This window comes from Phacochoerus africanus, chromosome 11 (assembly GCF_016906955.1).
Source record: "Phacochoerus africanus isolate WHEZ1 chromosome 11, ROS_Pafr_v1, whole genome shotgun sequence".
NCBI lineage: Eukaryota > Metazoa > Chordata > Mammalia > Artiodactyla > Suidae > Phacochoerus > Phacochoerus africanus.
This window is the reverse complement of record NC_062554.1, coordinates 11,339,184-11,363,919: the sequence shown is the minus strand read 5'-3', so window position 1 is coordinate 11,363,919 and position 24,736 is coordinate 11,339,184. Positions and strand designations below refer to the sequence as shown.

At 37.6% G+C, this 24,736-nt stretch overlaps 1 protein-coding gene across 1 annotated transcript in view; it reads left to right on the top strand.

Moving 5' to 3' along the window:
- Positions 1–24,736, top strand: part of LOC125112075 (glycerophosphodiester phosphodiesterase domain-containing protein 4-like) — a 94,541-nt gene that overhangs the window by 53,073 nt on the left and 16,732 nt on the right. Inside the window, exons 9-11 of the mRNA XM_047754333.1 lie at positions 2,336–2,492; positions 19,576–19,797; positions 20,722–20,876. Of these exons, the coding sequence (XP_047610289.1) occupies positions 2,336–2,492; positions 19,576–19,797; positions 20,722–20,876 (534 nt within the window). The remainder of the gene's footprint in view (positions 1–2,335; positions 2,493–19,575; positions 19,798–20,721; positions 20,877–24,736) is intronic.

Below are 24,736 nucleotides of genomic sequence, written 5' to 3'. Positions count from 1 at the left end.
TATGCTTATTTTTATTTCTCTCTAGATATATATTTTCTTTTTCTGTGACTACATTTACAATATTCTTTTCCTCATCAATTTCCCACAATTTGGTTATAATAATTCTTACTATGGGGTATGCACATGTGTATGTGTACTCTTACATATTTTTTTGGGTATTCATTAATATTTTTGGATCTCTTGATGCTTAATTTTTATAAAATTTTGTATTTTTTCACTTTTACTTCCTCAGTTTTTTTTTTTTTTCTGTTCCTCTCCTCTTTTTAGGACCCCAGTCACACATATATAATACTGCTTGATATTGTTTCACAGTTCATTTGGATAGATTCTATTGCTACCTCTTCAAATTCACTGATCTTTACATGATCTATAATATTTAATCTGCTGTTAAACTCATCTAGTAAAATTTTTGTTTCAGTTATAATTCTGTTACTCTATCATTTGCAAGTTTTTTTTCTTTTTAGGGCTACATCTATGGCATAGGGAAGTTCTCTGCTAGGCAGGGATCCAGTCAGAGCTGTAGCTACTGGCCTGCACCACAGCCACAGCAACGCTGGATCCAGGCTGCATCTGTGGCCTGCATTGCAGCTTGTGGCAATGCTGGATCATTAACTCACTGAGCGAGGCCAGAGATCAAACCCAAATGCTCATGGATTCTGATCAGGTTCTCAACATGCTGAGCCACAATGGAAACCCCCGAGTTTGCTTTTATTGAGTAATTTTTCCTGGTTGTGGTTACATTTTCCTAGTTCTTTACATGTCTGGTAAATTTCAGTTACATGCCAGACTTTGTAATTTTTACCATGCCGAGTGGCATATTTTCTTGTATTCCTTTTAAGAATTTTGGACTTTTTCTAGCAGTCAGTTAAGTTACTTGCAATTAATTTGATCCTTTGGAGGCTTGTTTTTAAAAGTTCTTTTATGGAGGCTCTAAAGTCACTCTAGTTTTAAATTATTCCCATTTCAAAGATGTGCCCATGTAATTATTGAAGTTACTTCACTGTCACTGATAGAACTTGAATGAGTCGTATCCCTCTGTGAACCCTGCAAATTGTTTTAGAACTTTCTGGTAATTTTCCTTTTCTTGGAAGTTGTTCTTGGCAAGCTTCATAGAGTTTTACTCTGCACATGCACAAATTGATATTCAACCATATTTCAAGGGACCTCTGCATATTTCCCTGGAATGCTTTTCGTTTTTTGTTTTTTGCTTTTTAAGGCCACACCTGTGGCACATGGAGTTTCCCAGGCTAGGGGTCGAATCGGAGCTACAGCTGCGGGCCACAGCCACAGCAACTTGGGATCCAAGCCACGTCTGTGACCTACCCCATAGCTCATGGCCACACTGGATCCCTGACCTACTGAGCAAGGGCAGGGGTCGAACCTGCATCCTCATAGATACTAGTCAGATTCGTTTCTGCTATGCGATGACAGGAACTCCCTGGAATGCTTTCTTTTTGCATAGCTCCATTCTCTAAAGGTCTCTATCCAACAAATTTTATTTGTCTTGACCTCTCCTTAATCTTATCTCTTTCTCCTCTTTTTATTACTGTAGCTGGGTCCTTTTTAGATGCCCCCTTCCTTGCCCCATGCCGCATTCTAGTATTTACCTGCAAGAAGGAAGCCTGGGTCATCGTAGAGCTCATTTCATTTGTTTACCTTTTTTGAGAGTTCATTACACTGTGCTCCCTCCCCATTGTCCATTTCCTAAAAAAGTTCGCTCTTCTATTCTGTCCAGTTTTCCAGTTGTCTAAGAGCAGTAGGCTTTCAACCCTGTTACTCCTTCATTGTCAGTTCAGATTTTTCTTCATATGTGTTTTAATGAGAAAGAGGTTTTCATAAAAGCAGAGATTCTTCAAGGCATATAGCAGATAGAAGTTTTCAGATGAACTTTTCTAATGATGACGTCTGATGCGAAGGGTCTAGGACCAGAAATACTCAGGGCAGTTGCCACCTGGGAAGTGAGTTAGAAAGACAGGAAGATTGTGTGGGTGCCTGCTTGGTGTGGTTCTGGGGATCTCAGGGCCTTGTCCCATCCACACTCCACTCACCCTACTCTCAGATCATTACTCTGCCTATTGTTTTCTTGACCCAGAATTCCCTGGATAGCAGCAACTAATAACAGTTCCTGTACATGCAAGCGATTGCTTCCTTGGGCAGAAAAATGTTGATGTCAAAGTATAAATTACTGGTGCTTATCCCTTTGCTAAGACGCGGGAGGGAGTAAGGAACCCTAGTAAGACTTGTGACCTCGATGGGCTTTTTGAGAACCTTATCTGCCAAGGTGGCTGCATTCAGCCTATCCACACCTTCCCCTCTTTTCCCCCTCTGCCTGCAGTAATGATGATGTGCCTTTTCTCATGCATGACAATAACCTGAGAAGAACAACCAATATCAAGGAGGTCAAGCCAAATGCCTCTTTCACACACCCTTCCTTATTTGATTGGAGTTTCCTGTCGACTCTGAATGCAGGCAGATGGTTTTCACATTCACGGGTAAGACACATTCCCCAACTCCTAGAGATAAAGGCTTTAGATGAAGTTAGCCAGGTGTACACAGTTTCATCCCAGTTTGATAGCAGGACTGTCAATATCATTGGCAGGAGGGCTATTGCAGTTATGCAGTCAGTCGCATTGCTACATTTTACATTCATTGGAAATTCTGAAGACAAACTTGTAAACCTACTTTTGTCATTTAATTTGTTTTTATCTCAGTATTTCCTAAACTGTTATGGTTAACATCTCTTAAGTAAATAGCATTTTCCTGGGCACATCTTGAGGCGTTCACAGGGGTGGATGAGTAGACTAGGAAACGTTAATTCTGGATTCTTTCTTACCTTTCAACACCTGTGTGTTGCATACCTATTGGGCACTAGACACATGAATTACGATGGTGATTACACCTAGCTCTAATGGAGTTCACAAACTGGTGTAAGAAAGAGGCAATTGCAGCTCACTGTAAGTGCTAAAGTTAGGAGCACACAAGAACAATTTCTAGCTCAGGCTGAGGGATGGGGATGGGGATGGGGGATTCTGGAAAGAAGGGGATGTATGGGCTAGCAGAGATGTGGTAAAATAGAAAGTATTTGCTGTGAACACTGTAATTTTGAGGACAGAGTGAATGGTTCTACTTAAGAGAGTTGGAGAATACTTCATACAAAGGTATCATTTGAGCTGAGAGAAGATAAGTACTAAGGGGGCTCACAGGCAGTGATACTGGTTTCTTTCAGAGATTACAGTACACCGAAGCAAGAGAGGATATAGTGTGTGTGTGTGTGTGTGTGTGTGTGTGTGTGTGTGTGTGTGAGAAAGAGAGAGAGAGAGAGAGAAGAAAGGAAGGGTGAAAGGAAGGAGAGAGACCAAAGGAGGTGTAGGGAGGGGATAGGTTGGGAGAAAAATCTGGGAAAATATGTTATGAAGAGATTATAGTAGTGCTTAACAAGTTAGAGAGTTTAGAATTATCTTCAGCTTTTTTTTTTTGTCTTTTATTTTTTTTTTGTTGTTGTTGCTATTTCTTGGGCCGCTCCCGCGGCATATGGAGGTTCCCAGGCTAGGGGTTGAATCGCAGCTGTAGCCACCGGCCTACACCACAGCCACAGCAACGCAGGATCCGAGCCGCGTCTGCAATCTACACCACAGCTCACGGCAACGCCGGATCGTTAACCCACTGAGCAAGGGCAGGGACCGAACCCGCAACCTCATGGTTCCTAGTCGGATTCGTTAACCACTGCGCCACGACGGGAACTCCATCTTCAGCATTTTAAAATGAGTAAAACTAAAGGACAAATTTGCATTTGATAAAGGTCAAGCCTGCCTTCTCAAGATAGGTTAAAACAAAACAGCGCTTTCCAGGTTATCATATGCCTCGAGGAAATCTGTGTAACCTAGAGGCTTCCCATCAGATCTACTCATTTTGAGTCTTTGATTTTGACAGTAAATATCCGAGCAGCGCAGACAGCATTCGTTCATATTGTCGGCACCTGTGGCAGCAGAGCCATCATGGTTGGGGCTCAGCTGTGGTAATAGCTCTCTTAGCAGGTTGTTATGTAATTAGGAAAATAAACTGTAAGATACTCTTGCTGGGAGTTCCCATCATGGTGCAGCGGAAACGAATCTGACTAGGAACAATGAGGTTGTGGGTTCAATCCCTGGCCTCGATCAGTGGGTTAAGGATCTGGTGTTGCCGTGAGCTGTGGTGTAGGTCACAGACATGGCTCAGATCTGGTGTGGCTGTGGCTGTGGTGTAGGCTGGTGGCTACAGCTCCAATACAACCCCTAGCCTGGGAACTGCCGTATGCCGTGGGTGTGACCCTAAAAAGACCAAAAAAAAAAAAACTTTTTGTTTATGTACTAAGGTGGAACGGAAATAATATATATATATTATTTATTTTTCATGTTAATCCTAAGGACTGATTTGATCCTTTTTCATGTTAAAAAAGTGAAAAGTAAAGAATTATGTAAGGATAGACTTATCCCTTTCAAATTCATTCTATAAAATAGTATTAACTAGAGTAATTACTATGTCACCTCAGAGTAAATGCTCTTTCCACATGTGAAAGTGATAGGATCAATCTGGCCTTCCAGGTTCTGTGTGTATGTAGGCTCTCTATACAAGTCTTATCATACATGAATAAAAAGACAGGTATAAACTTGAGAAGCTTCATTAGAATGTATATGTTTAGTTAGCCATAGATAATGTTTTGGCAAATGTGTGTTCCAAATGAAAAGGCTGTTAATGTATCTAACGTGTAACCTATGGCTCATAAGAGCTACATATTGTAAGTGGTAGGGTTGGATATGCTCTTATAATACATTTTTGTGGATATCTTTAGGATTAATGGTTTTATTTTAGCATATTTTGGTGGTCTTTTTGCAGAGTTTAATTATGCTGTTACTCTGGCTACTAAATGAGTACCCTGAAACCTTGACTTCCAATGTGGTTATCTAGGGGGCTTTATTTTTGGGTTTGATTGTGGAACTTTCTTTGTTTGGATGCCATGTGGTCAGAGGTGATTGAAATGGTATTGCACATGACTGAAAAGATTTGGATGTTTGGGTAATTTTCCATAGCTAAGAAATTGGTTTTATTTGTGAAAATTATTGTGGGTTGCTCTTCATTTGGATGGGTATAATTATGGATTGGTGGTCATGAGTTGATTACTGCTTATCAGTAAAGTTATTATTCTTGAAATCATGTCTGAAAATTAGGTAGTTAATCTGATGGATAATGAAGTAAACATAGATATTGAAGTTTTGGGAATTGTCCCTGGAAGCTCAGCTGAATTCCTCTTTTTCCAGTAAAACCAACATTTATGTGGAGCATTTCTATATCCTTTTCTGAAAGTGAATCTCAAAATTATAAAAATGTAATTCTCATGCGTATAGGTAATGAGCAGAGTACAAGTTTTATTTAATATGTTAATGCGAGGGCAAGCAGGATGACAAAACCCACTCGAAAGAGATGTGAGAAACCAAGATGCAAGTGGTCATGTAACAAAGAAAAGCTGAAATTACATTCCTAAGTTGGATACAAACCTAGTACATTAATCCAGTCAGTATATTCTATAATAATAAAGTGTATCTTTGGAATTGTCTTCTCTGTCAGAACTCATTTGCATCTCTACCGGACAAAAATCATTTCCACTTTTATTTGTTTTCTGTAAGCCGACATCTAACTTTATGTAGTCTGACTCTAGTGAATAATAAATAGTAATTTATAATTCAAAGAAAGGTGTATTTCCGTAAGAGTCCAATGATCCTTAGGTGTGCTTGTTAAACCATGTGCTACCATGATATTACAAAGTCCAGCAATCACCTTTTGCCTTATTCCTAAATTTTGAATAATTTGTCTTCTCTTGTGATCATAAATAATCTCTGTAGATTATTTAGGGACTGGTCTCATTATGATTTTTGTAGTATTTGGCTTTATTGATTCATATCAGTGCAGTAAGAACGGTCAGTTAACACACATAATGTTCCTTATTACATAATCAGCAAATATACACATTATGTCAAACAACTGCTAAGGGTATTAAATTAGTTTCTGTCTGGAGCATATGCAGGGAATCTAGAACTTCATTTTTAATAGTCCTCATCATTCTAGAGCCCTTTTTAATCACTGTTATTTACAAAATAAATTCATCTGTGTATTTTAAAATGTGGGCAAAGTCCTCTCTCCTTTAACTGCAAGTCAGTGGATATTCTTACTACATTTAAAGCTGGGACACTGTACAACAACAGACACTGGACAGTTTGCCTAGGAAGGATCATAGAATTAGTTCCAAATACCAGTTGCACCTGTGTCCTTAATGAGGCTTGAGGTTTATCATATTGGGTTGAATGAAATATATCCTGAAATATGATCCTTCAGATAGGGCCTTAATTACACAATCAGATTGTCCAATTATATCCTAATGAGAAGGAAGATAGATTTTTTTTTCTTTTTATGGCTGCACCTGTAACATAGGGAAGTTTCTGGGTCAGGGACTGAATCTGAACTGCAGCTGTGACCTGAACCACAGCTGTGGAAACACTGGATCTTTTAACTTACTGCTCCGGGCTGGGGATCAAACTCGTACCTCCGCAGTAACCTGAGCTGCTGCAGTCGGATTCTTAACCAGTTGTGCCATGGCAGAAACTCCAGGAGGATAGATTTTTATTCAACTCACACAAATAACTGCATTTCCCAGAAACGTAGAGACTCAGTAAAAATATTGTACCCGAATTCTGTGAAGTGATGAAAACAAGCTACCAAATACAAGGAATGTTTTGTACAAGCATAAAAATTATAGAAAAGTCAAAAGAAAATGGGTTTTATCATATGCTCATCAGAAAATAGAACGTTAAATGAGCGTCAACAAAATTCCAAAATAAATAAGCATAATTAGATGGCCCTCATCAGTTCATTCAATCTGGCATAGTTAACGTCCTGCTATATCTAGGGTTACAGAGTGTATCCACAGAGTTATCTGCTTCTGCTCTAAAATTTAATATTGGCAATTCTGACTCAGTTCTCTGATACAGATGGATTGGTATCTAATTGAGATGACAGTGTTTGCTTACACTAGGAAGCCTGTTAGGATTGCCCCTCATGTTTTGCCTGGAAGCACTTTGCAGTTATTACATAGCAGGAGGAATGTAACCAAATCATGGCTATCTTGTGGAATTGAGGAGAGAGAGATTGGATTTTGGGGGGGATTGAGGTAGTGGTAATGTTGAGGGAAGAATACCAGAATGGAGAGAACTTTCTAGAGAAAGGCCTCCAGAAATCTCCATGGGGTCTGTTTGAGTATATTGCTGCTATCTAAGATGCAGACAAATAGGCGAACCTCCAGAAGGTTGGACAAAGTTCTACTAGGGAGCTTTAACTGAACCCTTCTAAAAGATGGTGGGGCTCTGGAAGATATTTAAGTTCTAACCAGCCATCCTGGAAGATAGACTTTCCTGAACATGTGTAAACCCCCAAAAGGTCACACCTCAGTAATAGGGCTAAACTAGCTCTAGAGTAAAGGCCATTTAAGACCTACTCTAAAACAGTAACCTAAATGCCTGCTCAAAATATTTTACTATACTTTAAAAGGGACAGCAATGTCAAGCCTCTAACAGTCTAGCAGTCACAATGTCCAGCAGCCAATAATAAAATTACTAGTCATACAAAGAAACAGGAAAATGTCACTTAAAACCAGGAACAAAACTATGCATTAAAAAAAGATCCAGGGAGTTCCCATCATGGCTCAGTGGTTAGCGAACCCGACTAGGACCTGGGTTAGATCCCTGGCCTCAATCTATGGGTTAAGGATCTGGCATTGCCATCAAATATGGTGGAGGTCACAGACGTGGCTCAGATCCTGCATTTCTGTGGCTCTGGTGTAGGCCGGTGGCTGCAGTTCCGATTGGACCCCTAGCCTGGGAACCTCCATATGCTGCGGGTTCAGCCCTAAAAAGCAAAAAAAAAAAAAGATCCAGAAAAGACAAAACTGATAGAATTAACAGAAAGGGTCCTTTAAGAAACTATTATAAATGTATCAAGAATTTAAAGAAAAACTATACAATGAGAGATGTGTGAGGTATAAAAAGAACCAAATAGAGTTTATGAAACTAATAATGTTTGAAACTTAAAATTTACAAGATTGGAGTTTCCATTGTGTCTCAGTGGTAACGAGCCCGAGTAGTATCCATAAGGTCGCAGGTTTGATCCCTGGCCTTGCTCAGTGGGTTAAGGATCCAGTGTTGCCCTGAGCTGTCGTGTAGGTCGCAGACATGGGTCAGATCCCAGGTTGCTGTGGCTGTGGTGTAGGCCAGCAGCTGCAGCTTCGATTCGACCTCTAGCCTGGGAACATCCATATGCCGTGGGTGCAGCTCTAAAATGATAAAAAATAAATAAATAAAATTCACAAGATTTTCATAAGGAATATTGGTCTGTAATTTTCTAGTAATGTCATTATCTGGTTTTGGTGTTATGATAATGTTGACCTCACAAATGAGTTAAAAATGTTTGTCTTCTGTATTTCCTGGAAGAAGCTGTGTAGAATTGGTATTATTTATTCTTGTGTATTTGGTAGAATTCAAAAGTAAGCACACCTGAGCCTAAAGTTTTCTTTGTGGAAAAATTTTTACTTACAAAATCAATTTCATTAATAGATACATGGCTTTGAGTTTATCTCATTCTTCTTCAGTGATTATTGTTAGTTTGTCTTTTCAGATTAGTCTGTATTATTAAGTTATTGAGTTTATGGACAGAGTTGCTCATAATATTATCTTTTTAGTGACTGTGAGGCCAGTGATTATATTTCCTCTTTTATTCTTGCTTTCCATAGTTTGTAGTTCTCTTCCCCCTTCTCTTTCCATTCACCTGGCTAGAGATCTATCAAATGCGTTGATTTTGTCAAAGGAGCACTAAGGTTTTATTGCGGGTTTTTTGTTAGTAATTTCATAGATTTTTGCTAAAGTCTTTATACTTTATTCCTTTTGTTTGCTTTGGGTTTGATTTTATCTTTTGTTTCTAGTTTGCTGAAGCAGAAATTTAGGTTACTGATTCTAAGTCTTTTTTTTCTAGCATAGGCACTTAATTTACCTCTAAGTACTGCTTTAGCTTCATTGCATAGATTTGATATGTGACATTTTAATCTTTATTTAGTTCCAAATATTTAAAATTTTTCCTTGAGTTTTCATAGGTTATTTAGAAATATTTTAATTTTTAATAGTTTAGATTTCCTAGTTATTTTCTTATTGTTGGTTTCTAATGCAATTGTGTTCTCATCTGAGTGCATACTTTATGTGATTGCTGTTTTTTTAAATTTACTATGATTCGTTTTATGGTCTTGAATATGGCCTGTCTTAATATTTCAAGAGTCTGTGAGAGACATGTATAGTCTGCATTCGTTAAAGAGATTGTTCTGTAAATGTTGTTAGGTCAAGTTGGCTAATAATGCTGTTCACATTGTCTCTGTTCTTAAGGATTTTCTGCCCATTCTATCCATTACTGAGAGAAGAGTAGTGAAGTCTTCAACCATAATTGTTGGAGTTCCCATCATGGCACAGTGGTTAATGAATCCAACTAGGAACCATGAGGTTGAGGGTTCAATCCCTGGCCTTGCTCAGTGGGTTAAGGATCTGGCACTGCCATGAGCTGTGTTGTAGGTTGCAGACGCGGCTCGGATTTCACATTGCTGTGGCTGTGGCGTAGGCCGGTGGCTACAGCTCGGATTAGACCCCTAGCCTGGGAACCTCCATATGCCCTGGGAAGTGGCCCTAGAAAAGGCAAAAAAAAAGACAAAAAAAAAACACAAAACAAAAAAACCGTAATTGTTGATTTCTATATTTCTTTTCAATCTGTAAATTCTGCTTCATACATTTTTGAATCTCTCTTGTTAACAGCATACATATTTAGGTTTAGTATGTCTCCTTGGAGAATTTGCCTCATTTTTACAACATGTGGTAGGCAGAATAATGGCCTCCCAAAGATGGTTGTGCCATAATATCTGGAATTGGTAAATATGTTACCATCCCTGATAAAAAGTTCTTTGCAGATTTAATTGAGGTTATGGATCCTTAGATGAGGAGATTATCCTGGATTATATGGGTGGGTCCAATATAATCACAAGAGTTCTTAACAGGAGAGAATCTTTTCTAGTTGCAATCAAAAAGCTGCAACATTGTACAACTATAAAAGTAATAAAATTCATTGAGTAATTTTTTAAAAAGCTGCAACAGTGAAGAAAAGGAAGGGATGTTCCAAGCATGAGAGAGACGCAACCCAGTGTTGCTACTTTTGAAGATGAAGGAACCAGGCTATGAGCCAAGGAATGCAGGTTCCCTCTAGAAGATAAGGATGGCCTTTAGGTGACAGACAGCAAGGGAATGAGGACCTAAGTCTTCAGCCACAAAAAACTAAATTCTGCCAACAGCCTGAATGAGCAGGAAATGGATTATCCCTCTCTATGGGACACTAGAAAGGAGCATGGCCCTGCTGGCAACTTGATTTTAGTCAAGTGAGACCCAGACAAGACTTCCAACCTAAAAAGCCATAAAATAATATACTTGTGTTGCTTCAGTCCACTAAATTTGTGTTGTTACAGTAGCAATAGAACACTAATCATGATATAATCCCTCTGTGTCAATGATAATTATAATTTACGAACATAGACAGAAAACACTTTGGCAAAATATTAGCATCTCAAATGCATGATGGCATGAAAAAGAAAATATATCATGACCAAGTGGGGTCATCTTGGGAGTGTGAGATTGGTTCAACATTAAAAAAAAAAATAAGTCAATATAATTTACTATATTAACAAGCTAAAGAAAACTACATGATTACTTAGATTGATGTAGCAAAAACATTCGACAATCAATATTCAACTAAATTCCATTTGTGATTAAAAACTCCCAGCAGAGTAGAACTATAAGGGAACTTCCTTAAACTCACAAAGGGGAATTTTAACATCATTCTTTAAAAAATTTTATTGAAGTATGGTTGATTTAAAATATTATGTTAATTTCTGCTGTGCAGAATGTTCATATTCTTTCCCACTGTGGTTTATCACAGGATATTAGTTGTAGTTCCCTGTGCTTACATAGGAACATTTGTTTTATCCATTCTCTATATACTAGTTTGTATTAGCTAATCCCAAACTCCCAGTACTTCTGTCTTCCCCTCCCCCGAGCCCCCACAACAACATGTCTGTTCTCTATGTCTATGAGTCTGTTTCTGTTTCATATATATGTTCATTTGTGTCATATTTTAGATTCTGCATATAAGTAATATCACGTGGTACTGTCTTTCTGATTTACTTCGCTTAGTATGATTATCTCTAGTTACATCCATGTTGCTGCAAATAGCATTATTTTGTTCTTTTTATGGTTGAGTAATATTCCATTGTATATATGTACCACATCTTCTTTATCCATTCATCTGTCAGTGGACATTTAGCTTGTTTCCATATCTTGGCTATTATAAATAGTGCTGCTACAAACATAGGGGTGCATATATCTTCTTGAACTATAGCTTTGTACAGGTATATGCCCAGGAGTGGAATTGCAGGATCATATGGCAACTCTGTTTAGTTTTCTGAGGAGTCTCCCTACTGTTTTCTATAATGGCTGCACCAATTAACTTTCTCATCAATAGGGTAAGAGAGTTGCCCATTTTCCACACGCTCCCCAACATTTATTATTTGTAGACTTTTTAATGATGGCCATTCTGACTGGTGTGAGGTGATACTTCATCATAGTTCTGATATGCATTTCATTAATAATTAGCATTGTCGAGCATCTTTTCATGTGCCTGTTGGCCATCTGTATGTCTTCTTTGGAGAAATGTTTATTTAGGTCTTCTGCCCATTTTTTTGATTGGGTTGTTTGTTTTTCTGTTGTTGAGTTATGTGAGCTATTTGTATATTTTGGAGATTAAGCCCTTGTTGGTCACATCATTTGCGGACATTTTCTCCCATTCCATGGGTTGTCTTTTCATTTTTTTAAAAATGATTTCCTTTGCTGTGCAAAAGGTAGTTAAGTTTGATTAGGTCCCACTTATTTTTGTTTTTCCTTTATTTCCTTGGGAGATTGACCTAAGAAAACATTATTCCAATTTATGTCAGAGAATGTTTTACCTATGTTTTCTTCTAGGAGTTTTATGGTATCATGTACTATATTTAGGTCTTTAAGCCATTTTGAATTTTTTTGTTTTTGCATGGTGGGAGGTTGTGTTCTTACTTTATTGATTTACATGTGGCTGACTAACTTTTCTAATCCCACTTGCTGAAGAGACAGTCTTTTCCCCATTTTATGTTCTTACCTTCTTTTTCAAAGATTAATTGTCCTTAGGTGTGTGGGTTTATTTCTGGGCTCTCTATTCTATTCCATTGATCCATATATCTGTTTTTGAACCAATACCACACTGTTTTTATTACTGTAGCTCTGTAGTATTGTCTGAAGTCTGGGAGGATTATGCTTCCCGTTTTGTTCTTTTCCTTCAGAATTGCTTTGGCAATTCTGGGTCTTCTATGGTTCCATATAACATTTTGGATTAATTGTTCTAGTTATGTGAAAAATATCATGGGTAAGTTGATAGATTTTTGCATTAAATCTGTATGTTGCTTTGGGTAGTATGGCCATGTTAACAATGTTATTTCTTCCACTCCAAGAGCATGGGATATCTTACTATTTCTTTGAAAAAAAATTAATAATTTTACACTTGACCCTGGGAACAATAGGAACTTGAACTGCATGGTTCCACTTGTATGCAGATTAAAAAAATAAATATGTACTGAATTACTACACAGTCTGGTTGGTTGAATCTGCAGATGCAGCACTATGGAAATAGATGATGGACTGTAAAGTTAAACTCAGATTTTTGACTGTGTGTCTGTCACTACCTCCTGAATTGTTCAGGGAATTCTATTTTTTCTGAATTTAGAGTCCTATGTTGGAAAGGTGATATATATATATATATAAAATGTTGTTGTACTGGGTTGGTCACTTCATATTAAGTACTTCAGAGAACTATGAATGTTTGTAGTTTTACTACCTATTAAGCAGACTGATAATACAGTGTTTTAAAGTGCAATTTTAAGGAGCTTGAGCTCCTTCAGAAATGAGAAACTCTTGCTTTTTATTCTTTTTTAAAAATAATACTAGGCATGACAAAGTTAGCACAAAGCACACTGTTATTTTAGGGGAAATAATAGGACTTCGACTATTTTGGCAACTGACCTGCAATGTAAGTAAAGATTTAGTTCAAATTTTAAGGAGAAGATTATTCAAAGATCAATCTGTCATTTTAACAAAGAGAAAATTGAATTATAATCTTGCAATAGTATAACATTTGTTGGTAAAGGATTCCCAAGACTTTAAAAAAAAATCTTTTTTTTTTTTTTTCTTTTTAGGGCAGCACCTGCAGCATATGAAAGTTTCCAGGCTAGGGGTCGAATTGGAGCTATAGCTTTAGGCCTATACCCCAGCCACAGCAACACGGGATCCAAACTGCATCTGCGACCTATACCACGGCTCAGAGCTACAGTGCCGTATCCCCAACCCACTGAGCGAGGGCTGGGATCAAACCTGCATCCTCGTGGATACTAGTTGGATTCGTTTCTGCTGCGCCACTACAGGAACTCCTAAAAAAATCTTAAATGAGTTTGTTTCTGGACCAACTTCGTCAAAATTTTAATGCATTTAATTGCTTCTTACCACATTCATTATTTTCACTTATCATAAATTAAAGCAGATACAGTTCACTTTCTCTGAAATCTGCTAAAACTTATTTTACCCACCCATTTGTCTTTAATTATTTTGTTTCACATTTTAGAACAACTGAATATTTATATCAGCTGTATCACCAAATACACTGTTTAGTTCAGTCAACTTTTTTCTTTCCATAGCAAGATTTTCTTGGTGGAGAAAATAGTTTGTTAAAATACATTCTGGTACAAACTCCTCATCTAATTAGTAACCAGCACTTTGAATATCCTTATTTTAGTGTGATATTTATAGTGGGAAATAATACACCCAAGGAGAGAATCCCACCATCGGGGCTGGATTTTTGCCTAGAATTGTTCACCAGTTGTTGTCACTTACATTTATCTATTAGTTGAATCATTGAACATGTCATTTATCCTAGTTAACAGCTTTGGTTTTTTAAATTTTTAATTCATAATGTTCTGATATCAAGTAATCCATTTGAAGTTTTCTGTAGTCCAATTCTAAGAAGGTCACTTCTTAGTGACCACTGTCGTGGTACTTTTATGATACTTTTTCTGTCTGTCTTATCTCCTTTACTCAAATGTGAGTATCTTGAGAGCAGGATTTATGTTTTTTGAACACACAGAGCATGCTTGCTGAATGAATGATTGCCTAGTATCAAAGGCTTATTAAGCAAATTTGTGTGTTACACTCATTTGTTCTCTCACTGTTGAAAATATACAGTTAATGGCATCGATAAATTAATATTCCTGAAATACTGCATTTCAAGTAGCATCCACTGCTACAAAATCAAGTCTAATGGAAGTCCTCTAAATTGTATTTAATAGATACTACCTACTCAATTAAGCCACAATTTATCTTTAATCAGGTACAACACAAGATATTAATAATGGCTCTGGTTGGTCAGAAGAAAATCTAGGGCTTTTTTATTTTTCATAACTACTTAGGCTAAAGAATTTAAACTGTTATATATTGTACACTGATGGCTCAGGCTGTGTTATTTATTATATCAGCCAAAGTGGAAGACAAATCTTTGATAATTACTTCAAGTTATTCAGTGCCTGCTGATGGGATCAGTATCCTTAGAAGGCTGTTTCCTAGAAAATATGCTATTTTTAATTGAAGTATAATTGATTTTCCATGTTGTGTTAGTTTCAGGTATATAAAAAAGTGATTCAGTGTGTGTGTGTGTGTGTGTGTGTGTGTGTATGGAAGTTCCCAAGCTAGGGGACAAATTGGAGCTGTAGCTGCCAGCGTACACCACAGCCACAGCAATGTAGGATCTGAGCTGCTTCTGTGACCTATACCACAGCTCACAGCAATGCTGGATCCCTGGTTCACTGAGTGAGGTCAGGGATCAAACGCGTATTCTCATGGATACTAGTTGGCTTTGTTACCACTGAGCCATGATGGAAACTCCCTGGTTATCTGTTTTATAGGTAGTTAATCTGTGTACGTTAATCCCAATCTCCTAATTTATCTCCCCCTTGGACATATGCTATGTTTTCAGACTCTTTATAAACAGATACTGTTTTCTAAGGGTTTGGGGAGCCCTGCAATTGAGTGGTCTAATAGCCCCACTGAACATTTAACCCTGGCCTGGATTAACGTCAGAAAGTCTAATTTCCACATATCGAAAGAAGAGAGGAATTAGTTATACAAGAGACACAAACAATTTTGGTGAAGTTAACATATATTTTCTCTGAGAATTGTCATGACAAACATTCACTATTATACCCCAAGAATTTTTTTAATCTACTACTAGCTCAAGGGAATTTCTTTTTATTTTGGTATTGTTTACAAAGAAATGATTATTGATAAAATTGGTGTATTAAGTTGATTGGTGACCCTCAAAAACATATAGCCACATCCTAATCTCCAGAACCTGTAACTGTTATCATAAAGGCAAAAGGTGTGATTAAATTAAGGATCTGTCAAGAAGGAGCTTGGATTACCTGCGTGGGCCCTAATTACAATCTCGTATATTGTAATGGAGAGACAAAGGGAGAACAGACACACATACAGAGGAGACCACACAGAGAAGGGAAGGGATGTGATCGTGAAGGTGGGGATCGGCATGATGAGGCACTTAGCCAAGAAGGGCCAAGGCATGCCGCCAGTCGACCCAGGCGACCTGAAGCTAGTAGAGGCGAGACCAAATTCTCCCCCGAGCCACCAGAGTGAGCCTGGGCCTGACGGCACCTTGATTACTCTTGGGCCTCCAAACTGAGAGAGAATGAATTTCTCCTGAGTTACCAAGTTTGCATTAATAATGGAATTTTTGAATCCCGTAGACTGGTCTTTCTTCTTTACAAGAGGTTCTTAGCTAAGGACTTTAATCAGAGCATTCTGCTTGGCATGATGATCTGCCAAACTATTTCCTCTAATGTCTGTTTTACTGCAGAGCTCTACCTTTAGGACAGCAGTTTATGTGGGGAGCTCTAGCATTTAGTAATACATTATTTATTATTTATTTTTAACACAGATAACTGAAGAGATTAAAAATTTATTCCCCCCCCCATAGCATTTCAAAGTTCAGTGCTACTTCAGAAGCGAACAAGCAGTGTGTATATTTACCCCTTTATTTTTAGTATCCCACATGCCCTAGAGAGAGCTGTAACTTTGGCTTTGGTTAATATTTCATGACATGTAAAAATTATATAAAATTCAGAATTCAGTATCCATAAACAGAGTTTTATTGGAACACAGCCATACTTATTCACTTAATTGTCTATGGCTGTTTTTTTTTTTTTATTATAATAGCAGAGTTGTGTAATTGTGACAGAGACTATCTATCTAAGAAAGTAAAAAAAGTGTATGGCCTTTCACAGAATAAGTTCGCTGAACACTGATTGTGTTCTTGGGAACTGTTACTGTGTAGAGTTAAGATTTCTCCCTAGAAGCTATGTGAATAAAATTATAGAGCCAGTCTTAGAATTTCAAGATGAGTTGATACATATCCTTAAGGTCTTGGTTTAAAAAAAATAGGATGGGACTTCAGTAAATGCCTGAAACATGACTTTCTAGGTAAGTTGTTGATTTTCCTCTGATGAAGATGGTCAGTATTGACTGCCTTCATCAGATAGGACATGAAAGAAAGTAAAGATAAGACCAAAGAGAACAAATGTGGGTTAGGCAGTGCCAGAAAATGAGGTGAAACTCTTGGTTAATAGCTCACAAATATTGGTGGAGGACCACCGTCTCAGTTTTGGGGTTTTTAAAAAACATGTAAAACTGTTTTTGCATGTTTTAAAAAGGGATAATTAACCCTTGTATTATCTGTTATAGTTGTCTTAGATCTTCTCTAACTTCACCATTAAGAGGATTTTAGGCAACAGTGTCAACAGAGTCAGTCTGAACTTTATGGGTTTGACTCCAGTTATTCCGCCTCTTTCCCCCTCAGAGGTTCTGGTACCATGGACAGCTATTTGGTAGTTTTTAAAAGTCAGTTTGCTGACATCCATAGCCATAATTTGATAATGCAGTAGAATTTTTTGTGACTCCTGATGATAATTTGTCTGTGGTACGTTTATTCTTGTGTTTCTTCTTACAACATAGCTTCCTAACAATAACATTTATAAGAAAGTGCTGTAGAGAAGAAAGGAATGGTCTTCTGACAGTTACAGGTGAGGACATGGAAAAGGGCTTAGGTTTGTTACCAATTCCCACTTCTTGGTTTTAGTACTCTGGCAACCTGATTTTCTCTGATAGTGAGACTAATAGTAAAGGTAGTGGCACTTGTATCAACAAGAAAACTGTATCATCATTCATCTGTGTTTTCAGATAGTTCTCATAACTGTCTGTTGAGTGGTGTTGTTTCCCTGTAAGTGGCATCACTGGGAGATTTTGGATAGTTTTCCTGCTTCTAAACCAATGTGATACATTGGATCACCCAAGGACACTTCTTGTAATTTCTCAAGGCACAGGCATAGAGAACCGAGGACCTTTTAGTACTGTTTTGAAAATTTCAATCTTCTATTGGAGATGGTCTAAACTGGTATCGTCCCTTCCCAGTTTATTTTTCTAAGTCCTCCAATTTTGTATACAAAATAGAGGCTCAGTTTACTTCAGATAGTAGATCAAGGCCATAACACTATTTAGAAATTACTGAAATCTAGTTTTAAATTCTCCTATTGATTAATATTTATAGTTTTGCCATTTTGAATTTTCATTTACTTAATCATTAAGGGAAAGGCTTCATAGATAAATGTCCTTGCATTTCCTATTCTTTTTGCCCATTCAGGGACATTTAAAAAATTATGCATGGCTGAGTTATTTAAATCCAGGCTTGGTCTTTTCTATCCTGGTTTTTTGTTTGTTTGTTTGTTTGTTTTTTACAATTTCCCTGACATAAGGTCTAACAATTAACTGGATCATTTGGTCTAGATCGGGTAGACTCTAACAAAATCTTGTATTCTAAAGCACATTTCTATTTTCTTAAGGATTAAGAAAACCCTTAGTTATAGACCTTGACTCAGAGGTAGACAATGGTCCACTTCCACACTTAGGATCTGTTTTCTGGTATCGAATGGGAACACTGGGCAGTGTGATTGGTTTTCTTACGAAAAAGGTAAGAAGGGGCACTTTGCTTAGGAGGTTAAAGAAAGGAGAAGACCACAGACAGGATTAGAAGGAGAATGAAAGTGAAGTTGTGTAGGGAAAAGGGAAATGATCTGAGTCTTGAGAAACTGTGAGGTAGCTATGCTTCCTTCTCTTGATAAATAGTCTTCTATCACTGACTTCACCCACCAATGATCTAAAAGTAGCCGTCTATTAAATTTAGCATGGCCAACATTTGTGTAGACTGAGGCATAAGATGGAAGGAATGCTGTGTATTGTGAAGAAATGACAGTTTCTGACAAAGACAGTTATATTCCTTCGAAGCAGCAGAGACAGGGAACATTTGTAAATTGTGCACTTCTCCATGTACCAGATATGCTCCTAGACCTCGGGAATATTTTATCATATTTGACCTTCAAAATAATCCTGAGGGAGTTCCCTTTGTGGCTCAGTGGTTAATGAACCCGACTAGGATCCATAAGGATTTGGGTTTGAACGCTGGCCTCACTCAGGGTCAAAGATCTGGCATTGCTGTGAGCTATGGTGCAGGTTGCAGACACGGCTTGGATCTGGCATTGCTGTGGCTGTGATGTAGGCCAGCAGTTGCAGCTCTGATTCAACCCCTACCCTGGGAACCTCCATATGTCACAAGTATGGCCCTAAAAAGCAAATAATAATTAATAATAATAATCCTGAGAAATACATAGATTACTTTTCCCATTCCCCATTTTATTAGGGTAGTGAAGGCTCTGAAATTTTAAATGGTTTTACCAATGTTGCATAGCAAGATACATGAAGCCAGAATTTGAATATGGTTTAAGATATGTAAAAATAACTGCAGAAGGCAGAATGAAACATATAATTACAAAGGCATAAAAGTGGGTCATTGGGGTTTAATACCATGGAACTATCTTTAATTCAGGAATATTTAAGGAAAGCTTCATGAAGGAGGTAACATTTGAACTGGTAGAAAATGTGGGAAGCCAGTGAGACTGAAAAGGGATTGAATTACTTTGAGTTATAGAAAAAAGGCTGAAAAGGAAGCTCAAGACAAGAACATGAAGGACCTTCAGTACATATATAATAGGTTGTATGATAATAGAATAAATCCTTCCACATTCCATAATGACCTACGAAGATATAATTTCTCTCCTTGGCAACTCTTATCTCAGGATCAGCATTTGAGAAAGATGGGTGGGTTGAATGGTAATGACCAACATGGAGTTAGGGTTGGGTGTGTGGGACTAAAGAGCAGGAGAATTTATTTGAAAATGGTTTTGATAGGAGACAATATTTTCTCTGATGTATTTATTTTTAGTTCAAACCATTTTACCGTATGAAACCCCTATCAGAGGCTGACAGAGAAAAAGCAGGAAATCAGAAGATTCCAAAACTAACTGATTTATTGCAACTTGCACAGAAGGAGAAAAAATTTGTGATATTTGATCTTAATGGCCCTGCACCAAAACATTTTCACAGAAGCTCATACGTACGCCACATAGTAAGAGTGATCCTTGACTCTAGAATTGAGCAACATCTGGTATGTGTCCTCTGAGTATTTATGGTAGAGGTTGGGAGGTCAGTAGCATGTCCTAGGAGCATAGAAGTTGAAACTGATCTACCTTGTAGGTCTTCCTCGGATCCTTAAATAATTTTGCTCCCTATAAAAATGGAGATGATTGCTTTATACATCTACTTGTGGCAACCTAAGAATTGACCCAATGAAATTTATATAAGTGGGGGAAAAACATTGAAGCTGTTCGCTATTCTCTACCAAATGAAATGTCAATATGCTGTTAAAAGGGAATTGTATCATGACTGTATAGTGTGACCTGTGCCATCACCAAAATAGAGCTGTTAAAAAGGGCCTGGGTATAGAATACCAAGGCTTTGAAGATCAGCATTTGTTAATTATATAGAAAGGACAACTAGTTCCTACTTAAGAGATTTGTTCATCATGTCTTTCAGAAGCTACTCTCTGCATTTGGGCAGTCAATCATTCCAAATGTTTTAAATTCTCAGAACATGGAAGAATGCTATGAGTAAAACAAATGAGTCTTTTCCAAATAGAACTATTTTCACAGATGAGTCATAATAGAATTCCCTGTTGGCAAGAAATGACCCCTCTCAAGAATCATTTTTAGCATCATCATTCGTTTATGATTCCAGTCTTTCATCCCCACCTACCAGCTCTTCATCCGCTTTGGCTAGTGTAAGCACGCAATGAACTCTTGGTCTCATGAGGTTAACTGGGAAAACCTAGATCCAGAAAAACCCCAATGGAAGCCCCGTTGGAAGAGTTGATTAGGCAATGTTAGGCCAGATTGACTCACCAAGGGCTAGAGTCTCTGCTTGCTATGGACTGTTAGGCAAGCTGGAATTGGGCTCTACTCAATTCTACTTGGGGCTGTTTGTACCTAGATAGATGATGATCTGCTGAAAGACTTCCTGTTTCTCCTCCCAGATTTTTTGGTTGCCAGATACTGATAGGCAGTATGTCAAGAAAAGAGCTCCTGGCTTTCAGCAAGTGAGCCAGTTGTTCTCACTTGAACACCTTGCAAAAGAAAATATCAGTAGGGTAAATGTTGACTACAAGAGGTTGTTCTACAATGGATTGAGGTAAGTGTTTGACTACATCTTTCTCAACATGTAATGCCTTATTTGCACAAAATATGCATCCCAACCAAGCTACTTAGGTACCCCCTTTCATCTCAGGATTTCAGTGTGTGGCTACCTTTTTGGAATCTCCTGCTTTTCTCTTTTTGTCCTTCCTTCTTTCTCTGCTAATGAACACTTACCTGCTCTGGAACATACTCTTTAGGCCCTTCTTCTTCATGCTCCAGTCTTTCATCATTCAACATACCTTTCTGTATGCCTGGTATGTTTGCTTTTATATAAAATGATTGAAAGTCATTACTCAAAAAGTTGATTTACTTCTGCCATTACCAGATGGATTGCACTACCTCATAAATAACTTTGTGATCCAGGTAGCCAGATTTCTTTCTTTCTTTTTTTTAATGGCTGCGCTTGTGGCATATGGAAGTTCCCAGAATAGGGGTCGAATTGGAGCTCCAGGTGCAGGCCTACACCACAGCCATGGAAACACTGGATCTGAGCTGCGTCTGTGACCTATGCTGCAGCCTGCATCAACACGGATCATTAACCCACTGAACAAGGCCAGGGATTGAACCTGCATTCTTGGAGAGACTACATCGGGTCCTTAACCCACTGACTCACAACAAAAACTCCCAAATTTCTTAGAGATACCATTCAGATCATTATTCAAAAAACCCTTAAACAGGCAAACATGAAATGAAACTGAAATTCTTTTTTTTAAGCTACATTTTTTTTTCTTTTTTTGGCTATGCCCACAGTGTGCAGAAATTTCTGGGCCAGGGATAGAACCATGAGCCATAGCTGTGACAGAATTGAATCCTTAACTTCTAAGCCACCAGGGAACTCCTGAAACTAAAATTCTTAACAGCTATGTTTATAAATATGTAATTAGAAACAGATTTTTAGAATTAAAAACACCTGGGAATAAAATGGTAATTTTTTCAAATTTAACTCTTATCAGTCACTGCTTAATTTAATCCAAATCATCTTTCTCTTAGATTTAAATTTTTTTTTCAGATAATTCTAACCACTTCCAAGACAGTCTGAACATGTGTATATTTTCCAGATAAATAGATATGTATATATCCATATCTCCAAAATCTTGAGCTAGTAAAAATTCCTCTTGATACCTTTATTTCAGTCCATGAGCTAGGCTATTGAATGCACCTCTGTTTGTGTTCTGACTCTTCCCTCCTCTCTGGCCATGGAAAAGTTGATCATAAAATATGTCTTTTTTTCTTTTAGCATTAGAAAATTCTACATGTTTTACCTCTTTTTCCCAGAGTATTTCTCTTTCTCCAACAACCCTTCTATTTTGAGTATATGTCTCTCTCCTTTTACTTTTTATCAAAGGGAAAATGGCTCCAGATGATTTCCTTCTCTCATCATAATTTAGATTAACAGTTGAACAATAATTATAATAGCTTCCACTTATTGAGCCTTTATTATGTGTCAAGTTCTGTGGTTGGGTGACCACAGGCTCTTTTTGAAACCCTGGCTTACCAACTAAACATATGACTTTGGACAAGTTTCTAAAAATCAATTCTCTCATTATAAATAAGATGACACTAATTTGATGGAATGGTTAAAAAATTAAATGAGATAATTCATATATGAGCAGTAGGAGGAATTTAAATTTTGGAGATTAATCCCTCGTCAGTTGATTCACTTGCAAAATTTTTCTCCCATTCTGTGGGTTGTCTTTTCATTTTGTTTAGGGTTTCCTTTGCTGTGCAGAAACTTTTAAGTTTGTTTAGGTACCATTTGTTTATTTTTGTTTTTATTGTCAATACTCTAAGAGGTGGGTCTGAGAAGGTTGCTGTCATTTATGTCAGAGCGTGTTTGGTCTATGTTTTCCCCTAAGAGTTTTACGGTGTCTGGTCTTACATCTAGGTCTTTAATCCATTTGGAGTTTATTTTTGTGTATGGTGTTAGGGAGTGTTCAAATTTCATTCTTTTCCATGTGGCTGTCCAGTTTTCCCAGCACTACTTATTGAACAGGCTGTCTTTTCTCCATTGTATGTCCTTGCCTCCTTTGTCATAGATGAGTTGGCTGTAGGTGCATGGGTTGAATTCTGGGCTTTCTATCCTGAGCCACTGATCTATATTTCTGTCTTTGTGCCAGTACCATGCAGTTTTGATGACTATTGTTTTGTAGTATAGCCTGAAGTCCGGAAGCCTGACTCCTCCAGCTCCATTTTTCTTTTTCAGGATGTCTTTGGCTATTCTGGGTCCTTTGTGCTTCCAAACAAACTTTAACATATTTTGTTGGAGTTCTGTGAAGAATGCCCTTGGTAATTTGATAGGGATTGCATTGAATCTGTAGATTGCTTTGGGTAGTAGAGTCATTGTGATAATACTGACTCTTCGAATCCAAGAGCATAGTATGTCTTTCCATCTGTTTGTGTCATCTTTGATTTCTTTCATCAGTGTCTTATAGTTTTCAGAGTACAGGTCTTTTGTCTCTTTAGGTAGGTTTACTCCTAGGTATTTCATTCTTTTGGATGTGATGGTGTAAATGGGATTGTTTCCCTAATTTCTTTTTCTGCTCTTTGATTGTTAGTGCATAGAAATGCCGTCGATTTCTGTGTATTAATTTTGTATCCTGCGACTTTGCCAAATTCATGGATGAGCTCTAACAGTTTTCTGGTAGAGTCTTTAGGATTCTCTAGGTATAGTATCATGTCATCTGCAAACAGTGATAGTTTTACTTCTTCCTTTCCAATTTGGATTCCTTTGATTTCTTTTGTTTGTCTGATTGCCGTGGCTAGGACTTCCAAAACTCTGTTGAAGAGTAGTGGCGAGAGCGGACATCCTTGTCTTGTTCCTGATCTCAGCGGGGATTCCTTCAGCTTTTCACCATTGAGAATGGTGTTAGCTGTGGGTTTATCACATATGGCCTTTATTATGTTGAGGTAGGTTCCCTCTATGCCCACTTTCTGAAGGGTTTTTTTTTTTTTTTAATCGGAAATGGGTGTTGGATTTTGTTGAAGGCTTTTTCTGCATCTATCGAGAGGATCATATGGTTTTTATTCTTCAGTTTGTTAATGTGGCGTATCAGACTGCTTGATTTGTGGATATTGAAGAATCCTTGCATCCCTGGGATAAATCTCACTTGACCATGACGTACAATCCTTTTAATGTATTGTTGGATGTGGTTTGCAAGTATTTTGTTGAGGATGTTTGCATCTATGTTCATCAGTGAAATTGGCCTATAATTTTCTTTTTTTGTGTTATCTTTGTCTGCTTTTGGTATCAGGGTGATGGTGGCCTCACAGAATGAATTTGGAAGTGTCCCTTCCTCTGTGATTTTTTGGAATAGTTTCCGAAGGATAGGTGTTATCTCTTCTCTAAATGTTTGATAGAATTCACCTGTGAAGCCATCTGGTCCTGGACGTTTGTTTGTTGGAAGTTTTTAAATCATAGTTTCAATTTCAGTACTTGTGATTGGTCTTTTCATCTTATCTGTTTCATCTTGGTTTAGTCTTGGAAGATTGTGCTTTTCTAAGATTGTCTATTTCTTCTAGGTTTTCCGTTTTATTGGCGTATAGTTGCATATAGTAGTCTCTTATAATCCTTTGTATTTCTGTGATGTCTGTTGTTACTTCTCCTTTTTCATTTCTAATTTTATTGATTTGAGTCCTTGCTCTTTTTTTCTTGGTAAGTTTGGCTAAGGGATTATCAATTTTGTTGATGTTTTCAAAGAACCAGCTTTTCATTTCATTGACCATCTCTATGGTTTTCTTCATTTCTATTTCATTGATTTCTGCTCTGGTCTTTATGATTCCTTTCCTTCTATTAACTTTAGGTATTGTCTGTTCTGCTCTCTCTAGCTGCTTTAGATGTAAAGTTAGGTTGTTTAT